The sequence below is a fragment of the Trichosurus vulpecula genome, chromosome 1, assembly GCF_011100635.1.
Source record: "Trichosurus vulpecula isolate mTriVul1 chromosome 1, mTriVul1.pri, whole genome shotgun sequence".
NCBI lineage: Eukaryota > Metazoa > Chordata > Mammalia > Diprotodontia > Phalangeridae > Trichosurus > Trichosurus vulpecula.
The window spans coordinates 33,485,082-33,509,740 of record NC_050573.1 but is presented as its reverse complement, the minus strand read 5'-3'; the positions used below and the strand labels follow the sequence as shown (position 1 = coordinate 33,509,740).

General features: G+C 44.8%; 1 protein-coding gene and 1 pseudogene across 1 annotated transcript; one reads left to right on the top strand and one right to left on the bottom strand.

Annotated features, from left to right (window-relative positions):
- Nucleotides 1-2,409: 2,409 nt before the first annotated feature.
- On the bottom strand, nt 2,410-5,528 carry LOC118858135 (annotated as a pseudogene).
- Nucleotides 5,529-19,585: 14,057 nt separating this feature from the next.
- LOC118844731 (disintegrin and metalloproteinase domain-containing protein 1-like) lies at nt 19,586-22,478 on the top strand. Its single transcript, XM_036752707.1, has one exon. It carries the CDS (start codon nt 20,060-20,062, stop codon nt 22,310-22,312), a length of 2,253 nt encoding a protein of 750 aa, XP_036608602.1. The 5' UTR covers nt 19,586-20,059; the 3' UTR covers nt 22,313-22,478.
- The last annotated feature ends 2,181 nt before the right edge of the window (nt 22,479-24,659 follow it).

The following is a 24,659-nucleotide window of genomic DNA, read 5'->3' as shown; positions in this document are numbered from 1 at the left end:
GCTATAAAGAAGTGGAAGCGATTAATAGATTTAAGGGATTAGATCTGGTAGATGGCGTGCCTGAAGAACTATGTACAATATACAATATATACAATAGGAGGTATACAATATTGTATAGGAGGCAACAACAACAACAGAAAACATTCCAAAGAAAAAGAGCAAAAAAGCAAGACAGCTATCTGGTGAGGCTTTACAAATAGCCAAGGAGTGAAGGAAAGGGAAAGGGAAAAGAAAAAATGGAAAGATATACCCAACTTAATGGAGAATTCCAGAGAATAGCAAGGAGAGACAACTTGGTTGTTGTCCTTCATTTTTGAAGAGGACCAAAAGGACATCACTATATTGGGGTCAAGGTACAGTGACATCCATCTGTGGCTGATCAGACCAACATGAGCTCAGAAGGCTCTATCACAATTTGGGCACAAATAGTCCATGTGAACATTTGGATGGACATATCTCTAAATTTTTGCATCTCATGTTTCTTTTGAGCTACTGCAATTCTGCTTTGCTCATAGAGCACTGAGCCTGCTTTGATGTAGACATACTATGCTGTGCCACTGTCTCTCATGTCATGCAATTTATTCAAAGTTCTTCAAAGAGACCTTGAGAGTGTCCTTGTATCAATTTTTCTGACCAACAGGTGAGCACCTTCCTTGCATGAGTTCTCTGTAAAGCGTATGTTTGGCATTTGAGCAATGTGGCCAGCCCATCTGAGTAGTGCTCTCTGCAGTAGAGTTTGAAAACTTGGCAGTTTAACTCAAGAAGGGACCGCAGTGTCTGGTTATCTTATCCAGCCAGGTGATCTTCAGAATCTTTCTAAGGCAATTCAAATAGAAGTGATTCGATTTCCTGGCATGGCGCTGGTAGACTGTCCAGGTTTCATAGGCATATAACAATGAGGTCAGCACAATGACTCTGCAGACCTTCACCTTGGTAGGCAGTCTCTCCCACACTTGTCGCCCTTTACGAAGAACCAGTAAAGGTTGCTGACCAGGAGACTTAACACAGTAAAGTGGCTGTTTAGGATGATTGCCCTAGTGGTCCCATGACCAGGCTGGTCACAAGGTGATGGGTTATTCTGGCCAAGAGTCTAGAGCCTGCCTTGTGGGAAGAAATATTCCCACTGGGGAAGGCATGAATTCCTGAAGCATGGAAGGATTGAAAAATAATCTAACAGTGGGGATTTGTATGTGGGACGCTTGAGAGGGGAGAAATCAGGGGCAGGAAAATGGGCTTGGAAACTCCAGCCTTCGTCCAGAGACGTGAGGTGATAAGGACCTGGGTGGGTACCTTTGAGTCTGCCTTCAAATCAGTCATCAAGAATTTCCTAGCTTCTCTTGGGAACATATATCTCAGAGTTACTCAGTCATGTGGCAAACCCTCTACCACACTGTAAGTCATATCTCAGGAAGGACTGATAGGATGGTGTATGAGGACTGGATGGAAAGCATTATGGAACAGTGGAAAAGGGGGAAGCTGTGCAGTCAGAGGCCATGGGTTTGAATCCTGCCTCTCATTTTTATTACCTTGTTCCCTTGGGCAAGCAACCTAGTCTCTTTGCCCCTCTGCTCTTCTGTAAAATGAAGGAGTTGTACTAGTCTTTGAGGTCACTTCCTGTTCTAGTTCTAAGATCCCATGAGTGAGAGAACATGGGATGTTTGGCCTTAGGAAGGAATGGCTTTCAGGAGTTGTGGGTGGGATGAGATATCTTCTGAATATCCAAAGGGTTGTTGTGTGGAAGCTTGGAACCAGGGGACAGAACCAGGAGCAGTGGGTAGAAAGCTACCAAGGGGCATATTTCACCCTGCTGGCAAGGAAAAATATATTCCTGATGATGAGAGCTATCTGAGAGCAGCATGGGCTGTCTCAGAAGGTGGTGACCTCCGTCATTGGAAGTCTTCAAAGCCTGGATGAACACTTGTTGGGACTCATGTATTCTTTCTCAGGTATGGCTTGAGACCATAAGCGGTGGGTTCAGCTCACCTGAGCTGTTTCCTTAGGCCAAAATTCCTCGAGCTGAGACTTTTTTTAGGGGAAGGAGAAGAAGGATAGAAAGGAAGTCCTGGGAGCCAAGAGACCAGGGAAATACTGGGAAGGACAATAATTTAGCCCTTAGGTCTATCTGGAAGGTGGGAAGATCTAACTGGTGACTGATTCGGAGAATTTAGGGCTATGCTGAAAAGGTTCCAAGGAAAAAAGAAAGAAAAGTCTAGCATCCTGAGCCCAGATGCCCTGCCCTGCCCTGTCCCTAAAGTCCCCATTCTCTCTGGAGGCGGCTTCTCCTGTCTGCCAATGATCTCAGCCCTCTTAGTCTCCTCACTGAGCACCCACGTGTTCCCACAACTCAAGAGACCCCAGTTCTGTGCAGCCCCAAGCTCAAGCCAACATCTCACCTCTATTTTTCACTTAGATTTTTATTCAAATGATTCCTGTTCCGAATCACATCCATGCTTCCAAAGCATGGCTTGGTGCCATTCAGCAGGTACTGGGAGATGGCACTTCCTTGTCGGCCAGCCCAGCCCAATCCTTCTCCTTCAGATTCTTCTTACTTGGTGAACCTTTGGCGTGATTTTCTGGGCCTCTTTCGGGGGGATTTCTTTTTTCTTTTTTTCCTTATCACAGCCCTTTTCTGAGCATAGGCCAGAATGACAAGGTACCAGATTACACTGTTCACAAGGAGGATGAGTATAACTAAGAATAAGAAGATGGCCAATATTTTTTCCCTGTGTCCCTTTCTTGGGAGCTTGCTGGAAGGAGTGATGATAATCCCTGGGGGATCAGTGTTGATTGGAGGGGGAACAGTGGTGGTGGTGGTGGTCCGGGGAGTGGTGGTGGTGGTGGTCCGGCGAGTGGTGGTGGTGGTGGTCTGGGGAGTGGTGGTGGTGGTGGTCTGGGGAGTGGTGGGGATGGTCCGGTGAGTGGTGGGGGTGGTCCGGCGAGTGGTGGTGGTGGTCTGGATAGTTGTGGTAGTGGTCCCGGGAACATTGGTGGTAGTGGTTCGGTGTGTGGTAGGGATGGTCTGGCGAGTGGTGGGGGTGGTCCGGCGAGTGGTAGGGGTGGTCCGGCGAGTGGTAGGGGTGGTCCGGAGAGTGGTGGTCTGGCGAGTGGTGGGGGTGGTCCGGAGAGTGGTGGTCCGGCGAGTGGTGGGGGTGGTCCGGCGAGTGGTAGGGGTGGTCCGGAGAGTGGTGGTCCGGCGAGTGGTGGTAGTGGTCCGGCGAGTGGTGGGGGTGGTCCGGCGAGTGGTGGTCCGGCGAGTGGTGGTAGTGGTCCGGCGAGTGGTGGTAGTGGGCCGGCGAGTGGTGGGGGTGGTCCGGCGAGTGGTGGGGGCCCTAGTTGGAGGAGGGGGAATATGGGTTTGAGGAGGGGGCCCACTATCCACACTTCCCCCATCACCTCTCGCCTCACAAGTTGGGGGGGCATAGCCAGTATCACAGTGGCAATGTCTCAAGTTGTTACACACCCCTCTCCTGTGACACTGGGTAGCTGAGTTGCACTCAAGCCTGAGCAACCTTGCATCGGAGCAGGAATTGTTGAGGCAGATCTTGTTCGGGCCACACACAGTACCAGAGTATACTTCTCCTCTATCAATGATCCCAACCCCCTCAAAGAGGTCTGCCCCCCAGCACCAAGTGTCCTCCTGGCGCACCTGGATAAAGGTGTGGTGGTCCTTCATTTGGGGCAGCCTCTGCACATTCTCACACATAAGCTTCCCACACTTGATGTTTTTCTCAACACACTTGAAAAATCTCTTGTACAGGTCCTCAGTAAATTCACTGCCACAGTTCCCAAACCGGTCCCCTTTGGTGTTCATGAACCGGTAGCAACTATCCCGGGCAGACCTGGAGCCTTCGCCAAAGACCTCAACACACTGTTGATCCAGCCCCCGACAGCGCCCTCCATAGCAAATCCCTTGATCTCTGCACGGGGTGCCATCTTGTTTGTAGACATCTGGTTGGCACCACATGGAGGTTCCGTTGCAATATTCAGGGAGGTCACACTCATCCTTGCTAGGACGGCAAACCCCGCCCCTTACCTGATATTGACAGCCTTCACAGCAGGGCCCAAAGGCACACACGGACCCTCTCGCCATCCTGCATGTGGGAAGACAGCAAGGGTCCCTCGCACAGGTCTCTGTACTGCCACAGTCACACTCCTCCCCTCTGTCTAACACGCGGTTCCCGCAGACCGACATCCTCATTATTCTCCTGGGTTCTGGCTTGTCATGGAGGCAGGACCCTCTGTGTGCCCTCAGGTATTCATACAAGTAGTCCTTACTACAGTTACTGTATTGCTTCTCATGGGTGATAAACTCATGCATGATGCAAAAATAGTGGTCGGTGCACGAGCAGCCCCTTTCGTCATGCAACATGCCTATATTGTGGCCCAGCTCGTGGGCCATGAGGGTAGCGAAGCGGGCCACATCTTCATGATAGAAGGATTCAACCGCTGCAGCATTCCCAGCCACGCAAGCACCTTGGAAATAGGCATCTCCCACTACATTGCCAGGATTATGCCCTACGATCAGATGGGCGACATCATGAACTGCCCTACCGAAGAGCTCCCAACCCCTCCATCTATTGAAAACAGGAAGGGCTGCCCGCATCTGTACTGGAAGATTGATTGGATTTCTCTGCATCCAGATCTCCAAACCAATCAGGATGACTTTGATGTTGATCTCATAGGTGTAGGTGTTGACATGTGAGATGACATCCATCACCTTCTGGGTTGTCTTGGTCACGTTGCTATCCCACTTTTGGAACCTGTTCCTGTCAACCACAACAAACATCTCCACGTACTTGGTGTGTGACCAGATATAATGCATAGGTCTTGTCAGAAGATCCTCCCCACCTTCATCAAGTTCAACGTCATCTTGTTTTCCTTCTAAATGGCTCCTGAATTGGAGAGGTTCTCTCCTGGGCCCCTTGCAGGTATCCAATGTGTCCTTTTTCATTTCATATAGGACGTGTTCAAATTTACTTGAAGCATCAATGGGCTCAATGTTATAGACCATTTTCTCTATGGTTATTATACCATTGAGGCCTGAGCAGGTGCTGAGAGACACAAGGGACCCCAGATCACTTTCCACATATCCATCATAGTAGCAGTCATCTGGGAGAAAAGGCTTGTCCAGGCCTAGCTTCCCATCGTAGTCAGTATAGACAGGGAAGTTCTTAGCAAACAGCCCTCTCTTTTGTTTCAGATGAATCACCTGCCTCTTGCCTCTCATAAATATTGAATAGGAAATTCTTCTTGTTCCTTCTTCCCCTTCCCTAGTTGTTAATCTCTTGGGGATGACTATTTCATAGGAAGAGTAATATACTGATCCCAAGGCACAATGAATGCCTGGAAGGAGTACCACTATCAACAGAAGGAAGAACCCCAGGCTGGAATGGGAGGACCCCAGCCCAAGACCCCACTCCCACATCTGGGGCACTCTGAAAGAAAACTCTCTTTCCTCCTCATCCATGACCTCTTGGCTCCCCAGGAGGGTGGTCAGGGGGCATAACTTGGGCTACATCCCCAGACATGACCCAAAGGAAGCAACTGATGATGCTGGGCTTCTGCCCTTGACTCCTCACCTGGACCCTGGTCCTCTCAATGACATCATCTTGAAGCTCTGGAGGCTGCTCATTCCCCTCCCAGAGAATTCCTAGGGTCTCAAGTGGCCCTCTGACTCCCTTCCGTTCTTTGGCCCTTAGGGTTCAGGTCTATGTCTTCCTGTGGCCGCAGCAGCCTCAGCCCTCTCTAAATCCCTCTGCTTTCCCAGATATGCTTCTTCTGCCCTCACAGTGGATGTACTGACTGCAGATGTCTTTCTAGTACCTTATCTCTGGACAGGACTTGGTGTGGAAAAAAAATCCCTCCCCTCCCTTTTATCCTCCATCATAATGGAAACCCCTCCCCCATGCTTTGAATCCAAGAGTTGCAGAGCTGGGGGTGGGGTGGGACAAAGGTCCATGTGGGTGGGGCTCAGTCCTGAGTCTGCTTGTTTTCCCTTTTGGCCAAAGCCAGTATTATTTACTTTTGTTCCACATTGTCAGTACTACTACTCTCTGATTCAGAGCTTCCTCCATGCCAAAAGTTTTTGGCCTGACCCTTGATAGGTAGTGTGAGATCAGTTTGAGCCCTACATAATCCCAAAGGAGGCTGAAAACCTGGACTGGCCAATCAGAAGGGGACATTTTGGCCCACTCTGAGTTAACATACCATAATCCTTTGCAATGCGCTCATGAGTGAATCCAGAGTTTTCTTGCTAGATGGAATTGACCCAGGAGCATTCTCTTGTTTATGACTGATAAGGACCAGGCATCTAGAACCCGATGATATCTTAATCAATGACATTTCTCTTATCTTGTTGTTTTAGGGACACTATCCTATTATGACACTCTTTTATTTTATGACATTCTCTTGTTTATGGCTGATAGAAACCAGACACCTTAGGGGCACTCTCTTGTTCTATGGAAGCTATAATTTTGGCTGACAGAGGACATAGGCATCCTGAGTCAGGGAAAGGGAAACACTTCTTTGCTTTATGGGTATATAGTGTCTTTCAACTGGCCTTTTTTTGAACTCATTTCCAGATGAACTCCTATGCATGTAGTGCATGAATGTCTGCCTGCTGTGAGAGAAATAAACATGCTCATACAGCCTAACTCTGTTTGCCTTTCTTAGAATGAACACCTCAGGTTGACAGTAGGCAATCCCCTGTGTCTAAGGCACTCATCTTGGGTTTCTATTTGCACTATTCAAGAACGAGAGCCCCTTTCTTTGGGATGAGGGTTACAGGCATAAGACTTTCCTACTTGACAAATGTCACATGCCAATGATAAAAATAGACAGTGTGGTGCTCAGGAGGACACAAAGTGAGCATAGCAGAATCTGGGTGATCTCTCCTGCGTCCCAGGGGCAGACAGGATATGGGGCAGTGGTTGGGAAGAAGCCAGAGATTTGGCATTTTGATACATAGGAAACAAAATTCCCTCTCCTTCCACCTGGATTTACCATAGGCAAAATTATTATGTCCAAAACAGAACATAATAACTTTCTCTCTTTTCTTGACTTCTTAATCACCCAGGTCTGGGACAATAGAGTCACTCTTGACCCTTCCTCTCCCTTCCCTCTTCCCCCAATATCTAGGCCAAGGGTAGGGAACTTGTGGCCTCAGGGCCACATGTGGCCCTGAGGCCACAGGTAGCCCTCTAGGTCCTCAAGTGTGGCCCTTTGACTAAATCCAAATTCACAGAACAAATCCCCTTAATAAAAGGATTTGTTCTATAAAACTTGGACTCAGTCAAAAGGTCTCGAGGCCTCAGGTTCTCCACCCCGATGTAGGCAGTGACTCATTGATTGTACCTCCATAAAACCTCTCCCATCAGTCCCCTTCCAATTATGCTAGTGATAGATACATAGTAAGTCCATGATAAATATTTGTTGAATTGAATTAAACCTGTCAGTATGGCTATTAGCAGTCTTTGCTTCTTTAAAAAAATGGAAATGAGTAGAACAGATCAGTCTATTTTAAAAATAATTGTTCTTGTGTCAGCTCCTTCATTAAACCAACCAAACCAACAAAAAAGGCACCTAAACACAGCCTGGAACATACATGGACCATTTAAAGCAATCTTTCCCTCCATCCCACAAAAAAGACCCATTTAAACATAGCCTGGAAACTTTTGTGTCCATTTCCCCCAAAGTTTCAAAATAGCGAAGTAAAATATAATTTTTGGTATAGCCTCTGAGGCACCTCCTCCTATCAGATCTCCATTACACCAGGTATCAGAGATACCAAATATAAAATAAGATGGTAAAAACATAAAACAGGATGTTTCCCTCAGAGAATTTATAGATTCACAGGGATGGGGGAAAGGTAACATAACAGAAGGTATCCAGAAAAACATTGTTATAAGAAAACTGAACAGAGAAAGATCCAATAAACCAATCTAATCCAACACATATTTATTAGACACCAACTAATGGTGAAGGTACTGTTCTAGATTTGGAAATACAAAAACAAAATAACAAAGTTCCTGCCCTCAAGGAACTTACAATCCAATGGGGGAGGATACAAAATGTGAATGTAACCATTATTTTGCTTTTTGATAGTGTTACCATGGAGATTTAAGATGAAGGAAGGAAGGAAGGATGGCAGCCAAGCATACATCTTTACCCAGAGTTCCCAAATGCCCATGACATTGACCCTGAGTATTCTTCTACAAAAGAAAGGAGCCAGGAGAGGCTGATGAGGTAGCAATGCTGAGAGTCTTGTTGGGGCTGAGCTGACCAATGGCTAGTGCCATTCCCCCTCCAATAAACCCGAGGGGAGCTTGTAGAGGGCAAGGCTTGACAAGGAATAGAGCCACAATGGCACCTAATAGACAAGATCGGGCTCCAGCAGAAGCAGCAGATCATGGAATGGGGTGGTCAGTTGTCCATACCAGGACCCTGACATCTTCTATTCTCCTCTGCCACCCTTGATGGGTGAGAAACTTTCTAGACTGTTCAATATTCACTTTCTGTTTCCCCACCCTACCTGAATGAAGAGGAGAAAAGGAGAGAGATCTTTTCTGTTCTCTGTTGCTCAAAGCCCTAGGCAGTCAACATTCCAAATGAATATTCCCCTAGATTGATTTCTGTCAATGCTTTGCTTATACATTTATTCCCATTGACATTCTTTTAAAAACTGATGGCCACTAAACCAGACAAGTGTGGGTGACAATGATGATGGTAAAAGAAAGGAATGGGGGAAGAATCTAGGGGTTAAAAGGAAGGGGACTATTTTTTCACCTCAGTAGAAGCAGGAATGGAGGAAGAGTACAGAACCAATGGAAGAGATAGAACCTATAGAGAGACGAGCAAAGATGGTGGCGTAGAAAGAAGCAGTATAGCCTGTCTCTCCCCAACAACTACGCCAACCGAGAACCTAGAAAGAGCACCAGATTGGGTTATAATCAGAAACCCAAGGAAAAATCATAGTGAGACATTTTGCCATCCTGGGTTAGCATAAGGATACTGTGTTTTGTGAGCTCTGGTGATAGGTTCTAGCCAGGAAGACTCTGGGAAGAGCTCAGTCCCCACATTGGAATCACTGCCTATGGTAGTGTACTAGGGCAATAAGGCAACCCAATCCACCAAGGACTTGGCTGATACTGTGTAGGGAGCAGGAAAAGGAGAGTATATGAATTCTCACTATCCTGCAGACATAAGGAGACTCATTAGGAAAAGCAAGCTCAGGACAATTTGGGGTTGTATAGCTAGCATTTGGCATGTCCTTTGGAACCTTCATCCCTCTTATCTTGGAATAAAATTACATTTTGGGGTGCAAAATTTACCCCAATTGTTTTAATTAAAAAGACAGCTGGGCAAAGCTGGGAGATATCTCCTTAAGAAGTGATTTCCAGGGGCAGCTAGGTGGTGCGGTGAGTACAGCACTGGCCCTGGAGTCAGGAGGACCTGAGTTCAAATCCGACCTCAGTCACTTGACACACTTACTAGCTGTGTGACCTTGGGCAAGTCATTTAACCCCAATTGCCTTCGCCTCTCAATAAATTAAAGTTCCTATTTTTAAAAAAACCAAATGTTTTAAAAAAAGAAGTGATTTCCAGATCTTAAAGGATCAAAGTGCCTTTTGTATACTTTAGTGAATAGAAAAATCCTTGGAGAGGTCAGGATATCAATTAGATACATGTTTTTCCATTGAGTTTGAATATGAATATGTTTTTAAACAGACTAAAGAAGGACATTAGATTAAGGGTTATCTAAGAGTCACTGAGATTAGGCTGGCTTTAACAGCTGAATAACTGGGAATTTTGGGGCATGGTAATATATGATTTGGGGGAAAGAGGGAGGGAGCAGGGTCATTGAGGCACAGGAAAAGGACAGTTTTAAAAGAGATGTTCTTTAACTAAGCTGGCTTCTACTTCTGAGCCATCTTCTCTTTGGGAGGCTCTGACTCTGGCACCAAATCTTTTGTTGGACATTAGGAGGACAGAAGACTACACTTGCCTGTATGTTAGCAGGTACAGTGAGTATTCTCCAGGCTAAGCCCCTGGGTAGCAGTGGTTCTGTTCAATGATCCATGATGGGAGTGGGGGAAATCCTCCTCCAATTATGTCAAGAGATAAGTTCCACTGTCACTTTCCCCAAAAGTGAGAGAGATAGCTTACCCCCATTACTCCCTTACCCATGGTGAACTACACCCCTATTTAGAAGTGCCCAGGATTGATTTCAATAGCTACCTTCCTGTATCCTGCCATGAGATCAAGAGCCAGCCACTTCACTTCAAATTTCATCCCAGTCAATTTGGTTACAGATACATTTTGTAGGGGGAGGACTGTCTTGTTGTATTCTGTTTTGGCTGTTAACTGACCACACAGGTCACTCATTTGGAAAGCCTTTGATGGGGAAAAGATAAGGAGAATCTGATCACCTGCCCTGAGTCCAAAACACAGGGTTTCTATTTGTGTACTGACTTTTTAAGGAGCTGAAACAAAATAATTAAATTGATATGGTTTTCAAAAATTAATTTTATCAATATCTTGTTTTTATATCACCTAAATTTCACCCTTTATCCCTCTCTCTTTCCTCCCTCCCAGAGAGCCATCCTATATAACAAAGAATTTTTTTAAGGAGAAAGAGAAAAAAAGAAAAGCAAAACTGATCAATATGTCCAAAAAGTCAGAAAAAAAGTAATTATTCCATACCTGTCAGCCTCCCACTGGCACAAAGGGATGGGTAGGTGTCTTTTCCCATCCTTTCTTTGGGACCATGCCTGTTTTTTGCACTCATTTCACAACATTCATTTTCTATTGTTTTATGGTTGCTCTTTTCGTTTACATTTTGTCATTTTGTAAATTGTTTTCTGGGCTCTGCTTACTTCACTCTGAATGCAAGTCTTCCCCTGCTTCTCTCTATATTCATCATTTCCTATAACATACTAATATTCCATTGCATTTGCGTACCATGATTTGTTTAGCCATTTCCCAATTAAATGACATCTACTTCGTTTGTAATTCTTTACTACCACAAAAAGTGCTGTTATATTTTGATATCTATTGGGATTTTGTTTTGTCAATCTCTTGCTTGGGGTACATGTCTTTTTTTTTAATTTAAATTTATTTATTTAACATATTTGGTTTTCAGCATTGATTTTCACAACAGTTTGAATTACAAATTTTCTCCCCATTTCTACCCTCCCCCCCCACTCGAAGATGGCTTATATTCTGGTTGCCCTGTTCCCCAGCCAGCCCTCCCCTCTATCACCCCCCTCCCCTCTCATCCCCTTTTCCGTTCCTTTCTTGTAGGGCAAGATAAATTTCTACGCCCCATTGCCTGTGTATCTTATTTTTTAGTTGCATGCAAAAACTTTTTTTTTTGAACATCTGATTTTAAAACTTTGAGTTCCAAATTCTCTTCCCTCTTCCCTTCCTACCCACCCTCCCTAAGAAGTCGAGCAATTCAACCTAGGCCACACATGTATCATTATGTATAACCCTTCCACAATATTCATGTTGTGAAAGGCTAACTACATTTTGCTCCTTTTCAACCCATCCTGCTTTATTGAATTTTCTCCCTTGACCCTGTCCCCTTTCCAAAGTGTTTGTTTTGATTACCTCCACCCCCATCTGCCCTCCCCTCCATCATCCCCCCTCCCCTTTTATTTTTTTTTTATCTTCCTCCCTCTTCTTTCCTGTGGGGTAAGATACACAACTGAGTATGTATGGTATTCCCCCTCAGGCCAAATCTGATGAGAGCAAGGTTCACTCATTCCCCCTCACCTGCCCTCTCCCCTTCTCCCACAGAACTGCTTCCTCTTGCCACCTTTACGTGAGATAATCCACCCCATTCTATCTCTCCCTATCTCCTCTCTTCAGTATGTTGCTCTCTCATCCCTTAATTTGATTTTATTTCTTTTAGATATCTTCCCTTCATCTTCAACTCACCCTGTGTCTGCTCTCTCTCTTTTACATATATATATATATATATATATATATATACACATACATACACATACATACATATACACATAGATACATACATACATACACATTCTCTTATATATATACATAAACATATACATATATATATGCATATTCCCTTCAACTACCCTAATACTGAGGTCTCATGAATCATACACATCATCTTTCCATGTAGGAATGTAAACAAAACAGTTCAACTTTAGTAAGTCCCTTGCAATTTCCGTTTCTTGATTACCTTTTCATGCTTCTCTTGATTCTTGTGTTAAAAGTCAAATTTTCTATTCAGTTCTGGTCTTTTCACTGAGAAAACTTGAAAGTCCTCTATTTTATTGAAAATCCATATTTTGCCTTGGAACATGATACTCAGTTTTGCTGGGTAGGTGATTCTAGGTTTTAATCCTAGCTCCATTGACCTTCAGAATATCGCATTCCAAGCCCTTCGATCTCTTAATGTAGAAGCTGCCAGGTCTTGGGTTATTCTGATTGGGTTTCCACAATACTCAAATTGTTTCTTTCTGGCTGCTTGCAGTATTTTCTCCTTGATCTGGGAGCTCTGGAATTTGGCAACAATATTCCTAGGAGATTTCTTTTTGGGATCTATTTGAGGAGGCAATCGATGGATTCTTTCAATTTCTATTTTGCCCTGTGGCTCTAGAATATCAGGGCAGTTCTCCTTGATAATTTCTTGAAAGATGGTATCTAGGCTCTTTTTTTGATCATGGCTTTCAGGTAGTCCAATAATTTTTAAATTATCTCTCCTGGATCTATTTTCCAGGTCAGTGGTTTTTCCAAGGAGATATTTCACATTGTCTTCCATTTTTTCATTCCTTTGGTTCTGTTTTATAATATCTTGATTCCTCATAAAGTCACTAGCTTCCACTTGCTCCAATCTAATTTTTAAAGTAGTATTTTCTTCAGTGGTCTTTTGGACCTCCTTTTCCATTTGGCTAATTCTGCCTTTCAAGACATTCTTCTCCTCATTGGCTTTTTGGAGCTCTTTTGCCATTTGAGTTAGTCTGTTTTTTATGGTGTTGTTTTCTTCAGTGTATTTTTCAGTATTTTTTTGGGTCTCCTTTAGCAAGTCATTGACTTGTTTTTCATGGTTTTCTCGCATCCTTCTCATTTCTCTTCCCAATTTTTCCTCTACTTCTCTAACTTGCTTTTCCAAATCCTTTTTGAGTTCTTCTATGGCCTGGGGCCAGTTCATGTTTTTCTTGGAGGCTTTGGTTGTAGGCTCTATGACTTTGTTGTCTTCTTTAGGCTGTATGTTTTGGTCTTCTTTGTCACCAAAGAAAGAATCCAAAGTCTGAGACTGAATCTGGGCGCGTTTTCGCTGCCTGGCCATATTCCCAACCAACAACTTGACCCTTGAGTTTTTCAGTGGGGTATGACTGCTTGTAGACTAACGAGTTCTATGTTCCACGTTTGGGGGGGAGGTGCCAGCTCTGTCAGACCCGCACTGCTCCTTCCCCAAGAACCCCCAACCGAACTGGGATTAGATCTTCGGCAGGCTGTGCACCCCTGCTCTGATCTGCCACTTAATTCCTCCCACTAGGTGGGCCTGGAGCCGGAAGTAACAACAGCTGCAGTTGCCCCATCCTCTGCTGCCCCCGGGGCTGGAAGCCGAACCACGAACTCCTTCCACTCCCACAGCTTTTCCCACTAACCTTCTCTGCAGTCTTTGGTGTTTGTGGGTCAAGGGGTCTGGTAACTGCCGCAGCTCACATATTCAGGGCGCAAGGGCCCCTTCCGCCTGGCTTCTGGTCTGGATGATCCACACCGCTCAGGCTGGGCTCTGCTCCACTCTGTTCCCAGCTCCCAGCTCCCAGCTCCCAGCTCCGTGTGGAATAGACCTCACCCAGAGACCATCCAGGCTGTCCTGGGCTGGAGCCCTGCTTCCCTCTGCTGTTCTGTGGGTTCTGCCGTTCTAGAATTGGTGCAGAGCCATTTTTTATAGGTTTTTGGAGGGACTTGGTAACGGAGCTCACTCTAGTCCCTGCTTACCAGCTGCCATCTTGGCTCCGCCCCCCTGGGGTACATGTCTACTAGTGGAATCTCTGGGTCAGAGGTATAGACATATTAGTCATTTTATTTCCATAATTCAAAATTGTTTTCCAAAATGGTTATATTGATTCACAGCTCCACCAACAATGTACTAGCGTGCCTATTTTTCCACAACTCCTTCAGCATTGACTATTCCCATCTTTTGTCATCTTTGCCAATTTTGGAGGTGTGAAATAAAATCTAGAGGTTCTTTGGATTTGCATTTCTTTTCTTAATAGTGTTTTGGAGCTTTTCTTCGTATTGTTGTTGATTGTTTGCGAATTTTTTTGAGAATGACTTATTCACATTCTTTGATCACTTATCTATTGAGGATGACTTTTGGTCATATATGCTATATATATCATACATATAGTGTGTGTATATCTATGTGTATATGTAGGTATATATGTATACATATACATATATATATACACACAGACATACATACTCATACACATGTACATATACACATATAATCTATACACCTTGGATACCATGCCTTTATCTGAGAAATGTGATACAAAGACTTTTTTTTTCTCATCTTCCCTTTTTATTCCGGGTACATTAATTTGGTTTGTGCAGAAGCTTTTCAATTTCATGCAATCGAAATGATTTATTTTCTCTTTTACTATCGCTTCTATCCCTTATTTGGTTAAGAATACATCTCCTACCCAGAGCTGTGAAAGATGTATGATTGCTTCTCTTCCCATTGTTTTTATGTTTTAATCTTTAATATTCAGGTCATGTATCCATTATGAATTTACTGTAGAATATAGTGTAAGAAATTGGTCTAAGTCTAATTTTTTTCCATATTGATTTCCAGTTTCCCCTACAATTCTTAGCAAATAGGGAATTATTTCTTAATTAATTTGTACATATTAAACTCTGGGTAGTTGAGTTCCATCATTTGTGAGTCCCCCTTATCTAGTCTATTCTATTGATATGGTTCTCTGTCTCTTTACCAATTCCAAATAGAAATAAAGAAATAAAAACAGTGATGAAGAGGGAGTAGTATGTCCAGATGAAAAACTACATTAAAAAGCAGTAATTATGAAGGGAGAGCCAAGATGGTGGAGTAAAGGCAGGGGCTGAGCTCTCCCAAATTCCCCTCCAAACAACTTTAAAATTATGCCTCAAATCAATTTCTGGAGTGGCAAAACCAACAAAAGGTCATGATAAAATGATTTTCCAGCCCAGGATAACTTAGGAAGTTGGTAGAAAAATGTCTATCTCAACTGGGTGGTGATCAGACCTGGAGTACAGCACAGACCTCACAGTGCAGGCCAAGCTGGGCAGCAGGTCTTGGAGGGAGTTCAGCAGCAGCAGCTTTGAGAGATCTCAGTCCACAGATGTTAAGGGGGTTGGACAACTGGCCAGAAAGAGTTTATAGGGGATCCTTCGCTGGCATTGGGTACAGGACTCTGCCATATTGCCCATACACAGTTCCAGGTTGTAGTCCCAGAGCTAAGAGGAACACTAGCTTGCTAGAGCTTGTGGCAACAGGGATACAGGGGCCCTGGTCATAGTTACAGGGCAGAGAAGTATGCTTGTGGTCACTCACAGATCAGAGCACGTAACAAATGCTACTTGCTGCTACTGTGGCTGTGTAAGGCCAATAACACCAGCACACAGGAGGGCTGCTAGCACAGATTCTTTGATCTGCTTTTCTAAGGAGAGCAACTTTAAGGAGTTAACAATCTCACTTTAATTAAACATACATATATCATTCACTTAGTTCAGGGGAAAAAGCCAGCACCCTGAACGTCAGAGAGAATACAAACAGAAATGACAAGCATACGTTATATAAACAGAACAAATAACACAATCCAGTAGACAGGCTTTTAGCTATCTGTCCAACATCTGGGTTTTCAAAGCCAGGGGGCCTCCTTTGACTACCCAGTGTCTCATCACCAATGCTCTTCCAATGAGTGTGCCTCCAAAGGTAAAATGCCAACCTCAGATCTTATATACACATCTCAGGGTCAAAGGGTGTCAGAACCATGTGACTTAAACTCATGTGCACTAGCCTTTCTCTTGATGTAAGCAGGTCATCAAAGACTCCTGATTCAACCAAAGATTCCTTAGTGCTGAGAAGCACTCCAAAAATAAAGACAACAAAAAGTTCACTTTGCTTGCCATTACATTTGAAAGGCAAGACTCATCAAAGGTACTTGATTACCTCAGCATTCCAAAAGAGAAAACAGTAAAAAAAAAAAGTCCCACCTTAATTGCCATAACAGAGCAGGGAAGCAGTGACCATGCCTCTCCTTAGATCATACCACTTTAGAAGAACCGAAAACCTACAGACCTCCAGAGTGGCTCTGAAAACAGCAACAAGAAAGGCCTGAAGTTTGAGACATCTCCACCCTTGGAGCAGAGCCCAACTTTAATATAAAGTTACAAGTCAAGAAATCAGCTGGGAAAATGAGCAAACAACAAAAGAAGAACCTGACCATAGAAAGTTACTATTGCGACAAGGAAGATGAAGACACAAACCCAAAAAGAAGGCAACCAAGTAAAAACAACCACATGCAAAGCTTAAACAAAAACATGAACTGGTCACAGGCCCCCCAAAAAAATTCCTGCAAGAGGTCAAAAAGAATTTTAAAAATAAAATAAGAGAAGCAGAGGAAAAAATGGGAAAAGAAATATGAGTAATGCAAGAAAGTTATGAAAATGGAGTCAACAAAAAATACTGAAAACAACTTAAAAACCAGAATTGGCCAAATAGTAAAAGAAGCACAAAAATACACTGAAGAGAACTCTTTTAAAGAATTGAATTGGCCAAATGGAAAAAAGAATAAAAATTCATTAAAGAAAAGATCTCCTTAAAAAGTAGAATTGGCCAAATGGAAAAAGAGGTACAAAAGTTACACTGAAGTAAATAATTCCTTAAAAATTAGAATTGAGCAAGTGGAAGCTAATGACTCCATGAGATATAAGAAAACAATCAAACAAAATCAAAATAATGAAAAAAATAGGAGAAAATGTGAAGTATCTCATTGGAAAAACAACTGACTTGGAAGATAGATTGAAGAGAGATAATTTAAAAATTATTGGACTACCAAAAAGCCAAAAGAGAGAGAGACAGAGAGAGAGAGAGAGAGAGAGAGAGAACTTAAGCATATTTCAAAATTATCAAAGAAAACTACCCTGAAATCCTAGAACCAGAGGGTAAAATAGAAATTGAAAGAATCCATTGATCACCTCCTCAGAACCAAATGCAGAAAAGCAGAAATATTAAATGTATCCTTTTCATATCATAATAAAATAACAATTACATTCAATAAAGGACCATGGAGACAGATTAAAAATTAATTGGAAATGAAACAATCTAAAGAATAAATGGGTTAAAAAATAAATTATAGAAACAATAATTACATTAAAGAGAATGACAACAATGAGACAACCTCATACCAAAATTTATGGAATCCAGCCAAAGCAATACTTAGGAGAAAATGTATATCTCTAAATATTTACATCAATAAAATAGAGAAAGAGCAGATCAATGAATTGAGCACACAACTAAAAAAAATTAGAAAAAGAATTAAATTAAAAATCTCCAATTAAACACCAAATTGGAAGTTCTGAAAATCAAAGGAGAGATCAACAACATTGAATGTGAGAAGATCACCAAACTAATAAATAAAGCTGGTTTTATGGTGGGGGTGGGGGGTGGGGTGGGGCAGACAATAAAACACATAAATGGTTGGTTAATTTGATTTAAAAAAAATAAGAGGAAAACCAAAGTAAGGGCAGAACCAAGGCCACTCCTCCCTGCAGAAGACCACAGAAGTTTCTCCTCCTCACTACAGCATAGCCAGGGAGGAAAGAAGAGATTGAGTCACTGGGGCCTTTTGTATGCACACACAGTTTTGATTTTGATGGCCAATCAAAAAGTCTCCTCTTCACCACACAGTTAGGGTACAGGAAACAGTCAGAATACCTGCACCTGCTCTGTAGTAGAGAGCAAGACTCCTGCCATGACACATGCCTGGAAGCAGACCCAGCAAATATCCATGTTGGGGACTGCATCAGGCAGAGCGCACTGTGCATGCTCTTAAGGCCTTGGCTCTTATTGGTCAATCCCCCATTTGGCAGTCAATAAGCACTTATTAAGTACCTACACAATGTGCCAGTCAATAAGCATTTATTAAGCACCTACTGTGTGCCAGACACTGTGCTAAGTGCTGGGATGTAAACATCGGTAAAAAGAGAGTCCCTTCTCTTGAGTTGCAGCTCACAATCTAATGGGGGATACAACAAGCAACAAGCCATATTCAGGATAAATAGGAAATAATTAACACAAGCTAGGCACTAGAATTAAGGGGGACCAGGAAAAGCTTCCTGTGAAAGGTGAGATTTTAGCTGGAACTGGAAGGAAGCCAAGGAATCCAATAAGGAGGGAGAATATTCCAGGCTTTAAGGACAACCAGTGAAAATGCCCAGAGCTGAGAAATGGAGAGGGTTGTTGATGGGCAGAGGAGAGGAATATATCAGGAAATGCCTGTGGTATGAAAACAAAAGGCATCAGTAAAACATTAAATAAAAAAAAGAAAAGAAAAGAAAAAGAAATGATTCTCCTTGGACAGCGTCCTTCAGGACAATTTGCATAAAGCTCAGAAATACAGGACCCTTCAGGACAATTTGTACAAGGCTCAGATACAGAAGGATGCCTGAGCACTGGATACAGGTGGGTGTATTTTTGATCACCAGAAACAATTCTGCTTCTCCCATACCAAAGCACCAAATCCCTGCCTTGTCTCTTCCCTGACACTGTCCTATGTTCTTCCTCTCTGGAGAAACCCCCTGCAATACTCCAGACCCTCCTATATCTGCTTAGTGCCACCCTGAGCATCAACATCATGATTGGTGACATCTGTTGGGTAGGATAGGCAATGTGTAAAGTGTCCTCAAACCTTCCCCTCCACAGTGTGGTAGAAAGATCACTGACCCTGGAGTCAGAGAACCTGGATTTGAAAGTCCATTCTGCTACTTGGACAAATTATTCCAACTCTCAGGATCTCGGTTTGTTTATCTGTTACATGAGGAGGTGGACTAGATGACCCCTGATGACCCTTTCTGCTCTAGATCTAAGATCCCATCAACACTTACTACCTATGTGACCTTAGGCAAGTCACATAACCTCACTGGGCCTCAGTTTCCTCATCTGTAAAATGACTGGATGGATGGGATTGGATCTCAATCTATGAACCTGTGAAGGGACCACCACAGCCCAGAGGGACAGACTCCATCACTCAGAGGGTGGGAGAATTCCAGTGGGAGAAGGAGAGAGTAGGAGAAGAAGGCAGTTGGTTCCTTGCTTTGGGGGCGTCTTTGCAGCAGAACTTGGTCCCTTGTGAGAAGGCTCAAATGCAGCCAGGCTGCTCTGGTTTAGACAAGGTCCAAGGTCAGTAGTCCATCAATGGCCCAGAGAAGAGGCTCTGTGCCACAGAGAGAAACACAATGGAACAGACCAAGGAATGGTCTTGCTTTGGAAAACAGAGCAGAGCTCTGGGTCTCACCTGCACAGACCTGTGGCCTCCACCTCTGGAACTGTTGGATTCAAAGCCAGCAGAGCAACGGATGGCTGAGTTGTGGGGGAGGGGTTTTCCATGGTTCTGAGGGATGAGGGGAGAAGGAGATGTGATTTTTATTTTGACACTGGGTCCCATCCAAGTCTAGGGTATGGTGATAAAACCCCCACTCTAAGGACAGAAAGAGCTCATTCAGGGAAGAGATCCAAAGAGCTGTTGTTGGCTGCTGTTGCCATAGGGATATCACAAAATCAATCCTGTCTTAGGGTCATCGGCAGAGAAGGGGGGTCATCTGAGATCCCGGGGTTTCTCTGGGGGTGAGAGTCAATTCTTCTGCAAGCAGCTTGTAGAGATTTGGGGGTGAGACAGGGCCATGTCATCCAGAGGACGTGGGGCTGAGTAAAGGGGCTGAAGATCATAGGCCCTGCATCATTAACTGCTTCTCTCAAGTCATGTGTGTGGCTGTATCTCCAGCCACACTCCCTCCTGGAGAGTCAAGGCACCATGGATAAGGAGCAGAGAGAGTTTCCATCCAGGGCTCCCCAGATGGAAAGCTTGGGGTTTGGCCTCAGTCCCTCCCATGTCAAGTTGGGGGTCTTCTTATTGTTGGTGGAGTTCCTTCTTCCAAGTATGTACTGTATTCAGAGATCAGTGTATTTCTCTTTCTACGAAATCATCATCCCCAGGAGACTGGCGAGCTGGAGGAGAGAAGACCAACCAGAGAAGATGCACTACTCATTCTTTATGAAAGGGAGGTGGCATGTCATTAGCCTGAAGAGGAAAAGAGGGCTCTCTGTCCAAAATTTCCCTGTCTACACCTATTCCAATGGGATCCCAGGCCTGGACATGCCTTTTATCCAAGATGATTGCTACTATGATGGGTACCTAGTAGGTGACCACGGGTCCTTTGCATCCATCAGCACCTGCTCAGGACTCAAGGGAATCCTGATCATCCAGACGATTGCCTTCGGCATCCTGCCAGTCAAATCCTCCAAAAAATTTGAACATGCTGTGTATCGCTTGTCTAAGGTATCGCGTGATGCCTGTGGGGTCAAGGAAAGGGAAAGCCAAGAGTCCTGGGCACGTGAGAAAGACCTCAACCCAATGGAACTCTCCCCAGCACACTTCCCCTATGCCTGGTCACACACTAAGTACTTGGAGATCTTTATAGTGGTGGACAACATTCGGTTCCAGATGTGGGACAGGAACGTGACCACAACCACTCAGACACTTATGGATGTCCTTGCTTTGGTCAACCAACGCATGAAGCAGATCAACTTAGAAGTAGTGTTGGCTGGGGTGGAGATCTGGTCTGAGAGGGACCTAGTCCAGATCTCCTGGGACCTTCAGGAAACACTCTATGGCTTTAACCAATGGCAAGCTTCAGAACTCCCCAAAAGGGCAAGGCACGATGCTGCTCACCTGGTCACTGGGCAGGATCTCGGGAGCCACCAAGGCCAGGCATTCGTGGGGAGCATCTGCACCTCTGGCAACATGACAGGTGTGGAGGTCTTCCATCATGAAGATGTACCTCGATTTGCTGCCCTTCTGGCCCATGAGCTGAGTCACAACCTGGGCATGAAGCACGACCATCCAGGCTGTACATGCCCCAATTCGCTCCTCTGTTCCATGCATAATTCCATCACCCTGGAGGGGAGCTTCAGCAACTGTAGTGTGGAAAACTTCTATGAGATGCTGGGCAGGAACAAAGGAAGCTGCCTGTACAACAAGCCCGAGCCAAGGAGCCCCTTTGGAAGGCAGTACTGCGGGAACAAGATTGTGGAGGAAGGGGAGGCATGTGACTGTGGCAGTCATCGTGACTGTATGAAGGACCCGTGCTGCCTGCCCTCATGCCAACTGAAGAAAGGGACAGACTGCGCTTTTGGGCCCTGCTGTAGAAAATGCAGGTTTACACAAGCAGCCACACCCTGTCGTCCTAGTGTGGATGAGTGTGACCTCCCTGAATACTGTAATGGCACCTCATTGTGGTGCCAGCCTGATTCCTATAAGCAAGATGGTGCCCCATGCAGGGGTGAAGGTTCCTGCTATCAGGGGCGGTGCAGGAGCCTGCAGAGCCAATGTGTGGAGGTGTTTGGGGAGGGCTCCAGAGCTGCCCCAGCCCGCTGCTATCACATGAACAGCCAGGGGGACCGGTTTGGGAACTGTGGCAGCAAGTGGCAAGGGCCAGTCAGGGCCTTTATTAAGTGCCAACCCAAGGATATCCTGTGTGGGAGCTTGTATTGTGAGAATGTCCAGAGGCTTCGCCATATACAGAGCCACAACGCTCTCATCCAGTTCCTCGTGGAAGACACATGGTGCTGGGGGGCAGATCTTCACAACTCCCTGGACATCCCCAATGGTGGCTTGGTGAAGGATGGCACCTCGTGCGGCCCTCAGAAGATCTGTATCAACCAGTCATGCCTGGATGCTAGGGCCATGCTCCTCCATGACTGCAGCCTGGTCAGATGTCATGCAAGGGGGGTCTGTAACAACCTCAAAAACTGTCACTGTGATTATGGCTATGGCCCACCCACATGCACATCCCAGGGCCACGGCGGCAGCCTGGACAGTGGTCCTTCCCCCAAGGTCAGGGTCATCCACCAGAAGCTGGCTGCCCTGCTCTGGTTCCTGATGGCCACTGCCCTGCTGCTCACACCCATTGCCTTTGTGGGGATTTGCTTTTGGTGGAAGATAGAGAAGGCTAAGGACAAGGAGCGGGAGATTCAGAATAATTCAGTGGGCAGAGATGTCGGCTAGGCATGAGCCCCCCAGCTTCATAGGGCCCCTTCATTTCTATAAGTGCTTATAACAGTCCAGCAGAGGGCAAGGTCATCAGTCCCCAGCCTCCCCACAAGGGACTGGGCTCTGCTAGGAAAATGGTAGCGCTTCCAATTTCTTTTTCAATTAAAAATAAATGAAGATCACTTCCACTAATGTCCTATTCAAACCTCATGGGGTGTAGAGGTGACAGACAGAGGGTGTCCTATTCAATTGAAGCATTTAGCTAGGTGGTACAGGTCTGGGCCTGGAGGCAGGAAGTTCAGTTCGGTCATTTTGGTCATGTCTGACTCTTCATGACCCCATTTGGGGTTTTCTTGGCAAAGTCACAAGAGTGGTTTGCCATTTCCCCCTCCAGCTCATTTTCCAGATGAAGAAACTGAGGCAAATTGGGTTAAATGACTTGCCTAGGATCACACAGTAAGTGTCTGAGGCCAGATTTGAATTCAGGAAGATGAGTCTTCCTGAATTCAGGCCTGGCACTCTATGCACTGTGATACCACCTAGCTTCCCACTGGAGTCAGGAAGACCTGAATTCAAATCCAGCCTCAGACATTCACTAACTGTGTGACCCTGAGCAAGTCATTTAACTTCTGTCTAATTTTCCTTATCTGTAAAATGGAGATAAGATTTGTTGAGGTTGTTTAGAGTATAAAATGGGATATTTGTCAAGCATTTCACAAATCTTAAAGAACTATATAAATGCTAGATTTTATTATTTCTTCAGCTATTTGAGGACAGCGTTCTATAGTATTTGACAGTATTTGAGGGAACAGTATTCTGTAGTGGAATCAAGCCACAAGCACTTATTAGGCACTTACTTGTTTGCCTGGCACTGTGCTAAGCTCTTTCTAGAGCACTGACTCTGGAGTCCGAGTACTCAAATCCCACCCATGATACCCGTGCAAGTCACTTAAACCGTACCTGCCTTGGTTTCCTCATCTGTAGAATGAGGGGGTTGTACCAGATGGCCTCTGAAGGCCCTTCTAGCTCTAGATCGGGGTCTGTGGATAGATTTCAGGGGGAAGAAGGGATGTGAACTTGTATGGGAAAAATGACGTTTACATCTTTACTAACCTTGAACTGAAATCTAAGATTGCCTTTATTTTAAAACTTGATTTTGAGAGGGGGTCCACAGGCTTCGCCAGCCCACCTCCCAAGAGATCCAGGATGCAAGATCAAGAAGCCCTGAGCTAGGTCCGTGATCACAAGTACTACTGCCTGGTCGGCACTGCTTGATGGACACAGAGACAACAAGGAAATGATCGCTGTCTTCAAGAAGGTTATATTCTCCTGAAGGAGTCAGTACAAAACATATACAGCGTCAATACAGAGTGAGAGTCAGTGTAGTGGAATAGATATAGCAGATGGGGGCACTGTTGTCCCGACCCATGCCCAGCTGTGCAACCATAGTCAGTCAATCAACATTTATTAAGCACCTACTATATGCCAGGCAATGTACTAACAGTTGAACATTTATTAAGCACCTACTATGTGCCAGGCACTGTGCTAAGCCTCTCAGCCCACTCTTTAATAAGATGTTCATAGACTGTCAGCTCTGAAGTTGCAGGCCCTGGTTCAAATTCCATCTCTGAGACTTAACACTTAGGTCACTTTGGGCAAGTCATGTCCCCTCCCTGGCCTCAGTTTCCTCATCTGTAAAGTGAGGGTTTTGGAATACATGGCTTCTGGGGTCTTTTCCAGCTCCAGGTCTATGAAATGAAACACTAATCTGCATGGGTTTCTACACTGCAAGCTCCCTAGCCTCATGGGCAAAAAAAAAAAATACCAAAGACTTTTGGAGACTGGGGGAGAGCAGTAGCAGGTGGAGGTAGAGAGGGGAGATGAGGCAAGGGCTTGTAGAGACAGGGGACCTAGAACTGAGCCTTGACAGGAACTCAGGATTCTAAGATGTGAAGGTTCTGGGAGAGTATGGCAGGAGGCACAAGCATGGGACAGGAGGGTGGGGTCAGAGGTCAGTGCTTCCAGTCTCACCTCAAATGTCCCTCACCACCTGCGTGACATTGAGCAAGGACCTCCCTTAGCCCCCTTTTGTCCTCATTTATAAAGTGAGGCAGTTAGACCAAATGTCTTCCAAAGTCTCTTTCAGCTCTAGGTCCAAGATCTTATAATTCCAGGTTCGGGCAGATCCTGCCAGGCTCTAAGGACTTTAGGAACAATCCCAGTGTCTGGCATGTCTATGTCTATGTCTATGTCTATGTCTATGCCTATGCCTATGCCTATGTCTATGTCTATGTCTATGCCTATGCCTATGCCTATGCCTATATCTATGTCTGTTTCTATATCTATGTCTGTTTTCTACGTC